This window comes from Lynx canadensis, chromosome C1, assembly GCF_007474595.2.
Source record: "Lynx canadensis isolate LIC74 chromosome C1, mLynCan4.pri.v2, whole genome shotgun sequence".
Taxonomy (NCBI): Eukaryota; Metazoa; Chordata; class Mammalia; order Carnivora; family Felidae; genus Lynx; species Lynx canadensis.
This window is the reverse complement of record NC_044310.1, coordinates 49592667-49609456: the sequence shown is the minus strand read 5'-3', so window position 1 is coordinate 49609456 and position 16790 is coordinate 49592667. Positions and strand designations below refer to the sequence as shown.

General features: G+C 37.6%; 1 protein-coding gene across 5 annotated transcripts in view; it reads right to left on the bottom strand.

The window, feature by feature from the left end:
- NFIA (nuclear factor I A) overlaps window positions 1–16790 on the bottom strand; it is a 377477-nt gene that overhangs the window by 352290 nt on the left and 8397 nt on the right. For 4 of the 5 annotated variants that reach the window (XM_030324295.1, XM_030324298.1, XM_030324296.1 and 1 more), the window contains exon 2: window positions 13945–14478. In XM_030324295.1, the coding sequence (XP_030180155.1) occupies window positions 13945–14478 (534 nt within the window). The remainder of the gene's footprint in view (window positions 1–13944; window positions 14479–16790) is intronic. The other variant, XM_030324297.1, reaches the window with a different exon arrangement.

Here is a 16790-nt window from a genome sequence, read left to right as displayed (position 1 = left end):
CAGTCGGTTGAGGGTCTGAGTCTTGATTTTGGCTCAGGTCATGATCCCAAGGTTGTAGGATTGAGTCCTGCATCAGGCTCTGTAGTAAGTATGCAGCCTGCCTGGGATTCACACTCTCTCTCTCCCTCTGCCCCTCTCCCCTGCTTGTGCTCTAAAATAAAATTTAAAAAAACAGAAAATATATTAAAAAAAAATATATATATATACATATATATATATATATACATATATATATGCACATTTACAATGATATAAGGTGTGACCACAGCCTTCGGCAAGAAGGCAGCCTGTCCCTGTATACTCCATGCACCAAAATTCTCATTTATCACCTCGCATGTGCACTCTCCAATTTCAAGGTTAGTTGTATTCACTGTTAACTCAATCTAGAAAGGGAATATACTCACTTTAATTATCCCACATTTGTCTAAATACACCTTACCCTCATTTAAATATGGCAGCTACTCTCTTGATTACAAATAGGAACATTCGATAACGCACAGCATCGTGAAAGTGGCCTTGTCAGAAGCATGAGTCATTCCACACACTAAGTTCCTTACATCCTGAAACCCCCTCTCAGAGGTCAGCTCCTACCTCTAAAAGTTCAAGGATCCAAAGCTGACACATTAGAGTTTATTGAAACATCACCCTGGTGGGAATCTGCAATTGGGGATTCAGTCCAAATTTAAAGACAAACAATTCCTTTTCCAGATGTTGGACCCAGACAATGAGAATACTCTGAAACAACTTCCTCCTAAATAACAGATTTAAAAACAGAAAAGGGTATTATATTGCAAAGTCACAATTCTAATCTGAATATATAGGATTTAAAATATACTACATTAATGAAGTCTGCTTAGGGTTAATGTGTTCAGCTTCACTCATATCACGTGAAAGAAACCAGAATAAGGCCAGAACTATAAAAATGCTATTCAAGATTACAAGGAAAGAAGGTATAGGGGAAGTGAAAGGGGGAGATTCTGAAGATGAGTTAGCAAAAACAGAGATTTTCAAACTTGTTAAACTTCCATTATCTGGAGATAAAACACTCTTAGAATAAAGGGAACATCAGCTGTTGCTAAAAGCATCAGGTAAATTCTAAAGTCTGTATCCAGGTGGCTTATTTAATCTGAAGACAACATGGTTCTCCCTGGAGGAAATGAACTGCTAACATCCCATGAACTCTATCAAGTTTGCCTCACTTCTCTTACCGCCTGTAAAACAAAGAAATCTGTCTTCAGTTTCATGATGTCCCACATGGTACTGTGACTAATCCCCAACCATTTTTATTTACAGTGTTCAGAGTGAGTTTCTATGACAATCCCATGCCATTCTCAATGTTACACACAGATTTTCTGCCTTTTGAAAATAATTACAGAACAAATCATTTGTTCTGCACTCTATATAAAGAAAAGCACACTTATTATTGGCTGGGCAAACAGATTTCACTCTCAGATTAAACAATAAGCAGATAGAACAGAGAACCAAAAAAAAAAAAAAAAAAGGAAAAAAAACACAAAAAACTCCAATATCCACTGTTTGGGACCACCAGATTTTTGGGTCGTTATTTGTGTTTCATTTATCAGACATGCGATAGTTCTCCTTCCTATCACCATCTGTACACACTTTCCCAGAAGACCCTCACAGCTGTCCCATTAACACACTAACACACACTCGCACATATAGGACCTCTTCTGTGCTTTCTGTCTGAATGCAATCCATATCTGTTTTCTTTTCACAGGAGAAAGAAAGGCAAAGCAGCTTGAGACCTCGGACAACTGAAAATCCACTTCAGTGTAAAAGTCTCAAGATTGCTAACTTTCTTCAGAGATAGAGGAAAACAGAGAATTTAAGTGGCTATAATACTGAGACTTGGCTGTGTTTTAGGAACTACCACCAACTGCCAAATGAATTCACCATGGCTTGCTCTCCAAGGCCTTCCCTTCCTTTCTGTTTGTCACTCCCTCATTCTCCTGCTGTTTAGCTTTCCTATAACTCTGTTTTATCCTTCGGCATTACAAGAAGGATGGCCTCTAAAGAAGAAATAGAACTTTTTTGTGCACCAACATGCCACAGTGAACTATTAAGTAATAAAAAACACCTGTGCCCGGTCCTGTATCTGCTTGGGTTTTCTTTCCACTTCCACAGATAGTTTTGACATAAGAAAACTGAAAATTTAACAACGTAGTAGAAGTATCATCAAATGAGAGAATTCCTCAACATGTACCAATGGTACAGCAAGAAGGCAACAGCAACAGTTGGTTCTGCAAATGTTTAAAACTTCCATGGGGCGCCTGGGTGGCTCAGTCGGTTAAGTGTCCGACTTCAGCTCAGGTCGTGATCTCACAGTTTGTGAGTTCAAGCCCTGCGCTGGGCTCGGAGCCTGGAGCCTGCTTTGGATTCTGTGCCTCACTCTCTCTGCCCATCCTCCCACTCATGCTCCGTGTCTCTCTGTCTTGAAAATAAACATTAAAAAATTTAAACAAGGGTTGCCTGGGTGGCTCAGTCGGTTAAGCGTCCGACTTCAGCTCGGGTCATGATCTCGCGGTTCGTGGGTTCGAGCCCTGCGTCGGGCTCTGTGCTGACAGCTCAGAGCCTGGAGCCTGTTTCAGATTCTGTGTCTCCCTCTCTCTCTCTGCCTCTCCCCAACTCGTGCTCTCTCTCCCTCTGTCTCTAAAATAAATAAACATTAAAAAAAATTTTTTTTAATAATAAAAAAAAAAGCTTCCTATGGGCTATTAGTTTGTAAGGATCCTACTTCAAAAACATCAAAAGCTTTGAAATCTTAGTTTCTGGATCAATTTCACCCGAGATGGCATCAGCTCGTCTCATAGTATTTTCTTCAGTTTTGTATCCTTGGCATCTAGCACGGTGCCTAACAGGTAGCAAGCGCTCAAAATATGTTTCCTGAATCAAGTTGCCAGTGACGTGGTAGAATCTGTCAACGAAGGCAACTGAGGTAGATTTTCTATGCCAACACCAACCAAAGAGCCTGTGGTAACAACAGGCTACAGTGGTCCTCCAATTCACACGAGAATGTTCTATCTTCGGAGTTCCTGGGATGCATGCACTTGGTGTCTTCACCTTGTAAAATGAAGACCGCTTCCTTCAAGGTTTGAAATGCTGAAATCTATTAACAAACCAGAAAAAGCTCTAGTCGCTCACTATTTTTTCAGCTTCAGGGAAAACCATGGCTTTCAGCACTGTTACATACTTCCAGTGAAAACTCTTACCCCATCCATAAATTCAGGGGTGGAGCTCAGAGAGCCTGATATCTTGGGGAACACCCTGGAGATAAAAAGCCGTAACAGTAACTAACCATCATACCATGGAGATGTTACTCAGCCTCTCTGCGTCTTCATCTGCAGAAAGGTAATTATAACAAAAAGCTCCCCTACCTAAATTTAAGGTTTATGTGAAAAGCTAATAAAATAATATATATAAAAAGCCAATTTAAATATTATAGAGGTTAACCACACAAGTCTGGGTTCTGATGGATCTGGCTTTAATCCTGGTTTCACCACTTACTCTTGGCAAAACCGTGAGTGAGTTACTAACACTCTCTGAGCCTCTGTTTCCCCGAATAATGGGAATAACCCACAACAGAAGTCAACTACCATCTCTGCTCACCCCCGCCACCCAACATGAACAATTCTCCCAAACTTGGAGAGGTCCAAAAGGAAAACAAAATAGAAACAAAGAAACCCACATAAAACCAGAGAAGCCCGTATCCACAATTTAGAAAAACCAACAAAGCCAACCCTAAGAAAAGGCACCCAGATATGTAAATTCCTGGAGATGCCCAAAATATTTAGAGTCTATCACAGAACGCTCTGCGTACAGAGCAAAAGGCACTGTCCTGTCTTCACTTTTAAACAAGGCGATTGGTAATAAAGGCCCAGAAATGTGCATCTCTAAGTGGGAATCTGTGCTCCTCCCCAATCTATCTGTTTCCATCCACTTCTACTGTCTCATGACACGTCTTCACGGATTCAGCATTGCCCCCACCCCAGAACCTCTGAGGCTCAACTGTAAATAAAGTAAAAAAGCTGTGCATAATCAGTCTTTATACAGCAAAATTGAAAATGTCTCTCTTTGAAGAATTACAAAGCTTTCTGTCTGAAACCTCTGACCTTTCTAGAGAAATCAGAGTCACTGTAGTTTAAGAATGTAGGTGGTAAAAGTACAAAGGATTACATTTATCCATTTTGCATGTTTGCCGTCTTTTCTGAGATGAGGAGCAAATATCTTTAGAACAATTAGTGCTTCAACCCTAACATTTCAGGCTGTCATATCCTCATTCTCCAAAGAACTGTGTACATCCTGGCCCCGATGAGATGGCACTTTTCTGTTAATTACTTCTCCCACTTTATTTTACGGAAAATCTAAAAGCACACGAATTCCAGAACCTTCCTTGAAAATAAGACTTTTGTCCATACAGTGGATACACCAAAAAAATAATTTTAAAAATCATTTGATTGTTATTTAAAACCTCTGTAATTCTTGACTGGGTAGGGAGGAGGAGGGACTTCCAAAAGTACATCTAACAGAAAAAAAAAAAAAAAAAAAAGAAAGAATTCTTAATAAAAGTCCTTGTCACATACTAAGAGCCCATACAATAAAAGTACTGCAATGACTATCCTTCCCTGACAGGAACATACAACAATAGTTATGCTGTTGAACAGCATCAAGTTACAAAGACTTCATTCTCAGAAGTTACTTGAAACTCCTCTCCAAAAAGAGAACCTCCACCATTTAAAAGAAGGGGAGGAAAAGCCAACTAAATGAATCAGAGACGTTAGTAACCTACTAATTTTTTATACAATATGCGTCCGTGCGAAAATCTTGCTATGGTCACACAAAGATACCGAGTGGCTTTTGCCAAATTCTTATCCAGAACCCTTGCTTGACCTCAAACGTTTGTAACCCACTCATCTTTAACTCCCAATTACTTAATGCTAAAATTATGTTCTCAGCTCTATGTTGGTTTCCATCAACATCTTTAATATCTAATACTATTTACAAATTGTGTTCAGCATAAAAGATATTTATGATTTTCACTGCTAATCTGCCATGGTGTCTGAGCCCATACAGCTCTGTTGAATAGGATGCTTACAAAGGTTTACATGCAGATACATAGTATCTTAATTACTCATTCTATAGTGAGCTCTTTAAGCATCTCCATTCCTCACTCATTTGGAATGTTTAAAAATGCCACGGAGAAGGGCTTGATGTCATCTAAACACTGAAATCCATCTGTCTATGGCCCTCTTTTGACTTTACTCCTTCTGCAGCCAAATTTTTCACAAAAGTTGATGAGAATTTGTCAACCTAAGGACTTGTAATGTCAGCTCCTTTGAAAGGCAATGGAATATTTGAAAGTGACAATGATGGGATCCTGCATGTAGAATATTCACTGCATGTAGGAGTTTAAAATTAAATAATCCCTTTAAGATTAAAATACGCAGAATTCGAGATGCTTCCAATAGGGGAAGAGGCAGGCACATAACAGCAGAGACAGTTCTGAGTTCCCCATAGTAAATAATATGTCCCTAATTTTGAAAATTAAATAATTGATATAGTAGCACAAGTTCCTATTATCCACTGACAAATAAATAGCTTTCCATACCAAGAATTACCACTCAGATCAAGCTATAAAACTCACCACAGATACATCTTCCCCAACAGCATGAACATGTTGCACTATCCAATCATGGGCTGGCAAAATTACAAAAGGAAATAAAATCACCCAAACCATAGCAACAAAGACAACAGCCTGACAATGGCAGATGCTAAACAGACATACATACAAATTTTGAAATTGTATTCGTTTTTAAAGATACGTCTTATTGTTACTTTTGTTTCACCTCACATTTTTAACCTACGAAAATAGCCATTAAAATATTTATCTGAATATATATGCTCTGAAAACTATTTGGTCTGGAAACTCAGAGGTTATTGGGACCACCATAAACACTCATCAGAGACATCAAAAGGGATGCAGTGTGGGACAATGGGGTGTGAATCCTATTTTTTTATTCCAATCCTCTTGTTTCCAATTTATACTTTTACTCATACACTTCAGTTTTCTCTTTCTGGCATAACTGACAGTGACTCTGAACAACCCTAACTTTTAATTTATTAGCATTTCTAAAAAAGCAACTTCAAAAGCAAGCTACATTTCTATTTTATTCAATATAAATTCGGCTCAGCAGCTTATTTTTTTAAATAAACCCTAGAAGAATTAATAGACATATAATGAATGTAGTATAAATTATAATTACTGGTCTTTTTTTCTATTTACAATTAGAAAATTCATGTTGAATGGGGCTTTGAATTTTTACACTGAGGTCATTAAGAATTAATCTTGCTTAAGTTTAAAGATATGAAAATAAGGGTATTAAATATATCCATCAATTAATCAGTTATTTAAGGGCATTAAGATGAACCTTGTTCTTTTCATTTTTTCTTTCTCTTTAATATTAAAAAACAATTTTAACAAATAAAACTCAATTTTTGCTTTTTTTTAAATAATGATACACGAGGCCGTAATCAAAGGATCTGTTTAGAGTAACGTAAATTTAAATTTTTTTATCTAATCATGAAGAGAAGTTAGAAATATACCTTTTGTGCACATAAGAAAATATGTACAAATTTTACCTCGTAAAATATTACGTGCAATTCTGATTTTTAAACTAATGCTTGCTTTAATTCTCAGTGGCTTCCCAAAACACCTAGAACCAATTCATCTATCTTAGGAAAAGGGGGGGAGGGGATCTTAAACCTGTTATAGTGCTTGTATTCACTGAACTTCAACATTCTAAAAACAAGAAAGAACAAGTCACTCCAGACTTTGGACCCCAACACTGACAAAAGCATAAGAACATTTTCTCCCTCTCTTAGCCAAGTATGGACTCATTCTGTGCCTCAGAACTGGACTCCACAGTTAAAACGTCTCCATGGGAAGGGTCTGGATTTTGACTTTTTTCTTTCCCTCTTATTCAAGGTAGGTGTGGGATACCATTTAAATGACACCCAACCCCCACACGACAGGATAAGAGAGAGGGATACAGAGTGGATCTTAACTGTAAGTGGAAGAGAAGTGGGTTTGGAATCAGAAGGCCTCGGTTTTAATCTTACTATACACATGTCACTTGGATACTCTGAGACTTTATTTTCGCCTGCACAAATGAAGAACACATATTTATTTACAATATTGCCATGATTTTTTTTAAGAAAAGAATAAGAAAGGAAGAGAGAGAGAGAGAGAGAGAGAGAGAGAGAGAGAAAACTACCATGTATGGCAAAACTCAGGATAATGCTTGCCGCAAAACAGACAACTCAATAAAAGTTCACCTTCCTGCCTTCCTTTCTTCCCCCATGTCCTTTTCTTTACTTTCAATTGATCTAGGTCCAAAATATTTACCACTAGGAAAGCGTGTGAAAGACATGAAGAGAAGTAAGTTTAAAGGTCTCAAAGAACACTAAAGCTATTCTACTTCAATCTCTAGCTATTATCATTGCCCTGATCATTTCTAGGTTTGGGATTAGCAATATATTATGCTTCAAGGAAGACCAACACAGGCCAAGATACGTATCAAGAAAAAGAGAACTTTTTTCTCTTAATTTTGTCTTATTTAGTTGCTTTTGCAAACAGAACGGCAAAAATATCCTCTCCACGTGGTTGTCACAATTTGTCAACTGCGGACTTCTTTCTCTGCCTCACAAGCCATGTTTATTTAACTAGAATATTCATAGGAGGGCTAGTGCTGTTATCAGAGAAAATATACTTTTACACTGCGAAATGATCGTAAGGACACATGAAGCGTTGTTTGCTAATATTCTGGGAAAGACCTAGGGTAAAAGTTGTTTCCGTCTTGGCAGCAGCTAGACAATTCTGCTAAGTTCAGAGGGACTCTAAAGTTTAGATCAATAATCTGTATCTTACAGTTGCCTAAACAACAACCAAAATTTTGATAACACTGTAAGTTATCACTTTAGAAAGCAAGATGGTAATAATCATAAACATCTCAACAGTCCCTTTCCCAAGTTTATGCATGTCACAGTGTCCCTTACGGGACCCTTCAAAAGATAAAAAGAATTTTCGCAAAAGTTTTCTTTTCTAAAATTTTGAATAGGAACTCCGAAAGCCCCACTCTCTGAGTCTGAAACAAATGGTGCCAAAACACGCACGCAGGGGGACGGATTATAAAATTCTCCACTTGATACCTAGGTGCTTGGGATCCTTTTACAGTCACTACTTAAACCAAAACACTTTGAGAGCATCTCCATTTGCGATTAAATTCACAGTTTTGTGTTTCTTAACAAAGCATGCCAGTTCATTCATTCTCTTCCTCCTCCACCTGACTTCTTCCTTCCCCTTACCCCACACCTCCCACCTCGCAAGGATATAGAGTTTATAATATATTTAAAAACAAGATTTAACCTCTAAATAAAGATGGGGAAATTATTGCTGAGATGGTAATAAACTGGTGTTTAACATTCTCAGTGCATTCAATCTGTATTTCATGTTTTTGCTTCTATTCTAACCTCAGAATTGCTTTCAATAATCTATATTAACATTTGCAAGCAATTAGAATTGTTGCTGCTTCTGTGCAAGTTTTTAAAAACTGACAGGCCATTCTGCATCCTGTGGAAGCAGCTTGAGGCCTTAACCAAGTGAAACACCCAGTCCTACTGTGTACAGCAGTGACCACAACAAAGGCTGTGGTTTCTCCCACACTAGCCCTAAATAGGTTTAAATTAATGCTATTCATCACTGGGTGGAAAAGAAGACAAGGCAAATCTAAGCCAGCAGCATTGGGAAATTTCTTACCAACATTCAAACCTCTTAGCCATAAATGAGCTGACCTCCGTTCATAAGTTTACTCCGAACAACCTTTCCTCCCTATTCCTACACCCTCTCTGCCTTTGAATTTCCATCTTTTTCACTACATTCTAGACAAAGGATATTGTTACTACCCTCAAGTTACACAAACATTGAAGGACATAAAAGCCATATTTATCTCAAGTTTGTTGACTGTTGGTGCTATTTCCTTTAAAGAATTAAAAGACAAAAAAATAAATGAAATTTTCTAAAACGGTGCATATACCAATAATTCGGAATGGATCAGTCAGCCACAAAATCTACCTTGAGTTTAGCTTAAGATTACGGTTAGAGTTTGAGACAGGGTGGTACTTACTCTTTTAATTTGAAACGTCACTGTGTATTAGTCTTACTCCCTCTTTTTCTGAATACAGCTTATTATTTTAAATCCCAGAAACTAGCTGCACACCCTTCTACTAAGGAGTTTACTGAGGTACTGAAAAAGCGTAATTACATAATGCGTCGTCCTAAACTTGAACATAAATACACACATACGCATGTATGCCTGCTAACAAAATATACTGAACATATTTTAGATATGCAATACTGATGCAAACTAATGCACTAAGTCACTTAAAAATTAAGCAATTACCGTAACTAATTCAGCATAAAATTATAAACTATAACAATCTAACATTAGTCACTTAAAAATGTTTACAATCCTTATTCTATATGCTCTGCTAACCTTACACATATAGTTACAGTGTATTTAAAGTAACAGCTTTTTAAAAAAAGAAATCATTTGCAGTGCTCTAAAGAGCACTCTGTGTGCAGCCTGAATGTGCACACACATGCACACGAAGCACACACACGCTCATACACAGACACTCCCAATCTTACACCTGCTCTGAAGCAGTAGGAAGTGAATTCTCAATCTGTCAACATGACCATCTGGTCTATCTGCATATCACGGCTTTCTCTATTACTATATGAAGGAATGGCAATCATGAAGCCAAAATAAAACTAAAATGCACCTGAATGGGACTATCTCTCCCTTTGTTGAAATGGAATAATACGTGGCACATCAGAATAAAACTGGCCGAATGTAAATAATTTAAAGGGAGCATTCACAACAGCATGATTAAATGAACAATATGGTGCAAGTAATGTGGTCATCAGTAATACTGGCCGTACAGGTTTACAGAACAGGTACCAGACTTCCGACACACCGCAAACAGCTCTTTCAGTGAGTGACAGGACCGTTACTATTCCTGGTCCAAGCAAAACTAAGCAAAGGGAGCAGCAGGGCCAGCATGGAAGCAACCAGTAGCTGCTGTACTAAAACAGTACTGTGCAAAATTGGTCACCTTCTACCTTAAAACTAACACTACTCGTGTTAGGACACTGGGACAAATTCAATTCGCTCTGTCACTGGCTAATCAACAATTACAGTAACTACCTGACAAATTCCAGTCATTTATTAGTCTTTCAAAGCAAATTTTAAGGCCACTAAAAATACTTCCAGTCTTAGGAAATTCCTCATCTGCAAAAAGTGAAGATGCTTATTGCAATTTAGCTTTGGGCCTTATGCCGCTCGAAAATTAGCAAAGGCCTTACTCAGTTGATTTAAATATAATTCTATTTATTTAATTTTACTTTTTAAATGTCTCCACACGGCTGCCTCAGAGCTTTCATTCCACCTCACAGCAGGTAATAGCTATCAAAAATAAATTGTGACACTATCATTCTATAGTTTAGATACAGCAACTTACCTCTATCTAAGAGAGGAGTCCTTAAAAAGTCGAACCTCCCAACAAAATTTAACGAACTCAACTGAGAATCTTTCTAGAATCTGATTACATTACCAGAAGTTATACAGACGCAGTTAAAAAAAAAAAAAAAAAAAAAAAAAAAAACTCTCCAGAAAGTTCTCGGTTGAGTGCCTACTAATGAACAAAGGTTAACTTTATCTAAAAGGTCAAATGCCTGGTGGCTAAGGTTATGACCTTAACAACTTAAATTGTGACCTTGCCACGTGCCGGGTATATTGTAGATTCTGATTCAGATCATCTGGTAAAGACTGGTCATAAATTAGCTTTACTGTTACACGCCCACAAAGAAAGCCATTTGCCACAATTCCATAATATCTCCAAGTTGTCATACGATACATACGGAAGGACAACTCAAATAAAGACCAAATTAAGGGCATAAAATGGTTTTACTCTTTTATACTTTTAACGAGATGAAATTCTCAGGCTTATGGAATCACTCCAATTTCATTACCCTTGTTACTGTTTATCAGCCACAAAATTCAGACAGTTCTAACACCACTGGATTTAGAGGGGAAAAAAACTGGAAGGTGGTTTATGTATTGTATTTTAGCATCTCAATCAGTCTTAGGAGAAATCACCTCCACTTTTAAAGAATGATTGATTGTGCACTAGCTTCCAGTATTTATACGTGTGTTCTAAGATTTCAACTTCCTACCAATGAAAAGGCTGAGGCTTGAAGCAATAATTATTGTACAAGTTTTTAAAAGGGAAAAAAAAATCTTATTTTGGGAGCTATGTAGTGGGGGAAATGGCATTTTGGAAGAAAAAAAATCCAACATTTTAAGAGAGAGTGGGAAAAAAAATTTACTAAAGGTGAAAAGGCCACAATGGTTTTGGCATGTTTCTTGAAGCACGTTTCAGAGTCTCTGCCTCCTGCCAATACTGGCAAGTTCTCAAAACTTTTAAGGAGGTAAAAACATTGTTTAGTGTTTACAAATCTTCAGTATTATAACAGATGCTTGTCAAATCAGTTGTATGTAAGTTGACCGATCTACCTCGTATTTGTATTGGCAACTAGCTTCCCGTCCACAAATAACAGGTCTCTAAATCTCTTAAATCAAATTTGAACTATTGTCAGACAAAAGGCCCTTAATATTTTCTTCTGCAGCCGTCCTGTTGCGTGCACAGAGAAGCAGCCATTACTGCGCTCCGTGAAAGCCAATGGCCTAACACTTGGCTGCCATTCAGGCCTAACAGGGGATTCTGGGATACGTCAGGAAAACCAAACCGAGAGGTAGTCTGATCCACGTTGCTGTCAATAAATCTTTCATAAGCAGTAGGGATGCTAACTCTCCTAAGCAACCTTCTACCTGTCACGTTACCCACATAATCCTTCAGGTATTGAGACAACCAGCCACCGTGTGAGCTCAAGGATTTGCAGCAACGGCACAGGAGCAAACGGTCAACAACGAAGGAGAACACATGTAATGGCAATCACTGGAGAGCCTGCGGCTCTTTCAATCTAAGGGAAACATTTGTATCTCACACTGAGAACGATTCTTCTCACTCCGACAGAGGTCACCGGTACTTCACCTCGACGTACCTGGTAAGGAAGCGCAAGCCACGGTGTGTGTCACCTGTTGGTACCCTCGTTTCTCTATGCTGGCCAATTAAAGCACTGGCGACAATTTATAAATGATGGACTTTTCTAAATATCAAAAAGATTAACCCCAAGATCTTAAAGGGTGCTCCCTGAAAGCACCTGTAGCACCCATCCTTTTTTTTTTTTCCGCACCTTGCCTTTCCCTGTCAGAATCTCCACTTATGTACGCAAATAAATTTCTTAAAAATTTAACTCTGCTTTTTCAATGCAGAAAACAAAGTAACAATAGGGTGAAAGGGGGATTAAGAAAAGGATACTTGTTCCTGTCTAGAGGTCATTGGAGAGGTGCTGCCTTTTCATTTTCACTACCCAGAACTGGCTAAAGCAACAGGCGCTTCTTACAATTAAGTACACATTCTCCTAAACCCAAATATTTGAAACACTTACAGATCACATCCTCTAAAATACTCATCTATCCCCTGCCAACAGAATGCAAATGATAATGTGACATGCTTGCAAAGTTAATTTCTCCAGTTTCTTATGTAAGGACAGATGGGTAACAAAAGTTCTCTTTCTAAAACATATATTGAGGAAAATAATAGAGAATAGGCTATCAGCTGACTTTAAAAAATAGCTCACATTTTTAGAATTAAAAACATTCTGCAAAACAGTACAGTGTTGATCTTACAGGTAACACCTCTCTTCTTTGTGGGGAGAAAAACATGAATATATGAACCCCAAAAGAGCCTACTGGTAGGATTCCACAACCTTCTTTCTTTCATCTGGCTCAAGTAACTGCCATGAAGGTAAAATCCAGCAAGACCGATATGTACATATAAAAAGTCAACAAGTTACACAAGACCTGAGCTTTCACATAACACAATGAACCTTTTGTCTAAAACGAGGCAAAAGAAACAAAGTAAAAATGCATTCTTTTAGTCAGCCCTCAGTAGTTTTATCCTGAATGCTACTCTAGAATGGTATAACATACAGAGGTAAAACATGCCTCGAAAACAGCCTTGAAACAATAAAGAATTTTATCACCAATCAAAGCAACTCACTCCATCAATGATCAATATCAATTTCTCAGCGCATTCATGCACTACCCAGGTTGGTTACTTTTAAGATTAACCTTACCATCAATTGCGTAAAGAGTTTGTTTTTCCTTCAGCTATCTTAGACAACAATGCGAATTCCTAAGTACAAAGCTACTAAGTTTACATATTAATGTGATTCTTTTCCTTCATAAATGATCAGCAATTGACAGTAATCTTACCACATCTTCTTAATAAGCATGGGGTCCAAGAGGCCCCAGTAGGTTAAAAACACTCCCAGAAGATAAGCAACTAAAAATACTGCCTCACCACCAAACTCAGTGCTTTTCAACTAGATCACCTGCCATTCAAAATACCCCCTTTATGAGAAAGGTGTTATGAGGCTTCTCTCGCCCATCATCAAAAAAACGTGGTTAAACATATCACAGAACGCCAACACCTCTGATAACACTACTCGCCAAGAGAACTGAACTTGGGGAGAATCCTCTCAAAGCTACGCTTTTCCACCTGAGTGAAGATGTCCCCTCAGACACCGGGGCTTCTGGTGACTTTGGTTCACCTTTGCAACCACACCTGTCTCTACGTATGTGGCCTGCCACTTGGAGGAGGCCTGAATGGCCCGGCATATACAGAGGTCAGCAGAAAAGAAACACACGAGAAAGCAGAACAACGTCTCACCATTGCACTTACCTGCTGCATGCACAAAGTATGCCAAATATAAATCGAGTTCCTTAACAGAAACCCCTATGTGATGGGGCTGCACACAGAGCCCTGGATTCGAGCACTGTGGGGACTTTACAAGGCGCTCACCATCAGTACTTTCGAGCGGAATACCTTTAAATAAAATCACCATAACGAGGTCCAACCTCCAGACTTTATCTGCCTGGCGAAGGCAGTCAATTCTTCGCATCTTGCCTTTCTGGTCTGGGTTGGAAAGAACACAACATGGAGGCTTTTTCCCTGTAACTGTAAGAACAAAATCCTCTCGGTACTCGGGGCGGATATCTTTCCGTAACTTGGCCAGAAGTCGAGATGCCCACTTCTGCTTGACCTCTGGTTTTTCACTTAGCAACTCATCCTTCACGGCTCTCTCTTCTTCTTTTGACATACGCTTTTCATGTTTTTTGAAGTATTTTCGTTTTCGGGCCTGCAGGTTGAACCATGTGTAGGCGAAGGCTCGGACGTGGGGCAGAAGTGCTTCAATGAAAGGATGAAACTCATCCTAGAGAGATGAACAAAAACAAAAATATAACTACAATGGAGACAAAAGGAAACAACTTTTCTTCAGATAGTCATTTAAAAAAAAAACAAAAAAAAAAAAACATGCTTATTTCACTTGAAAGTCGACTCAAGCATTACCTTACCAAAATTATATAGAGGATGCCTATAGGGAGTCTGAGGGGGAAAAAAGAAAACTATCAGTATCATTTCTCACAATCTCGGCAAAAAAAAATTGCTAAAAATCTTAAAATGTTTTGATATGTTCACCAAAGTGCACCAGGTTCTATTGCCAGGCTTAGGTCCCAAATCCTTTAGATAGTAAGTGAAGTTTATTGAAATGCTTATAACGATATATAATCTTAACCCTATTTCAAGAAAGGCATATCTAATTTTGCTCCAGCCTTGACCTCACTACTTGTAGTACAGCCAGGGCTCGGCCGCCAGATTGGCAAATCCTAAACATTTAGATGCCAGTCAATGTTTATGGAAGTCTAGGAGCAAAAAATCATCTCCACGATCAATGAAAACAAAGACTTTCCCTCTAAAAATATTGCCTGTAGACTCTAATCTGTTTCTCAGTCATTTGGTAACATCTTAATTCCTTCTTAAGTATTACAGTTGCGTATGATTTTTTTAGTCAAAAACTTAGAAAAATTTGGCGTCTACAAAAGAAGAGATGAATTTGATATTCTTCAGGCTGAAATAAAAGATCTATTTCCAAGACATACTTGCTGATACTGTGGGAATGAAACAAAAAGGAAGAAAAGGGGGGAGAAAAACAAAGAAAAAGCGTACATGCCAAATAGTAAATAGAATGCGTCATTGTGACAACAGGGTTGCAACTAAATACAGTTAATTTCGTGAAATGCCTTCAGGAATAATCGTCCCTAAAAAAAAGAGAACCGTTATTTAATTTTTGAAAATAATATTTCAGGCTTTTTCTCACAAGGAAATAGAGAAGCTGGTACATTTAATGTTTACGAGACTCCAGGAAACCCTCCACGGTTGCCTCTTAAAATGTAAGTAATTGAAAATAAAATTCAATTTAAGATGTTCACATTTTTCTTACTGTCCTATGAAAATGTTTGATTCTCTTACTTGATGTTTTCTAGGAAATATAAATACAAATTAAAGAAAAATTAAACAGTAACCTCCACAAAGCTTTCTGAGTACATCTAACTTTTGATTAACCAACCCACACTGATCTTACATAACTTCTCTCCACCGCACAAACCCCCAAAAGATAAATTATTTACTTTCAAATGAATGAGGATAAGAAAACCAAAGAGATTTGATGACTTTTTAAAGAAGGGTGTAGAACAGACAAATATTATAAAATGCATTCTTTTTCAGTTTGTAATATCCATCTAAATATATACTTTGGAGGCACAAGTAACTGTAATGTCCAAAATATTATACTATAAATTATTAATTTTTTAAATGTTCAAATGTAAATGGAGAGGTTAAAATTGGAAAAATATTTTTCCAATTTTCCAAGACTGTTAAAACATTCTAAATTATAATCAATCATGTAAACACTAGACGACTATTTTTAAAGCAAGTACATAATAATGTAATACATAATAAATCATTTCACTAATTGACATTTATCTTTTTCTTCTATGAACCAATTCTAGGCTCTGCATTTCAAGTTTAGCTTTGAAAACTGCTTTTATTCAATAAAAATCCAAAAGAGAAGTCAGCTTTTATAACATATGTGCATTCTTTAAGTGGAGAGGAAACAGAGAAAAATACAAGAATTATATTATCCTTTATCCATAAACATTTTTTAATTTCTGATGTCTGAGAATCTTTCTCACTGCCATACTTTAAAAGGCAGAAATGGGATGGGGGAGCATTTTTCAGGTCACGGTTTATAAGGTATACACCAAACCGCAAAGCATTTAAACATTACTAAATTCTGAGCTCATCCTTGAAATGCTCTAAAATACATAAAACTGGGGTTTGGAACAGTCCTTCACATTGGCTGATTTCCTTACATACACAGGACATGCTAGGGACCAAGGCTCTGTGGTATCATGCAAAGAACTCTGGAGTCTGCCCTAACTACAAAGTGAGCTTCACCAAAGGGAGGATTTCATTTTAAAATCTCAGCCCATTTTATAAAGCAAAGCATAACTACACTCCAAACAATCACATTTATGTTAAAATGTTATCTCACTCAAAAGGTTTATTAATGACAATAAACATTTTTTAAAAAAAGCATTCTGATATGGCATTTAAATGTTGGAAGAGACTCCTACTAGTAAAGCTTCTCACAGAACTGTGAGCTGCGTTCATTCGTGTTCAAAAGG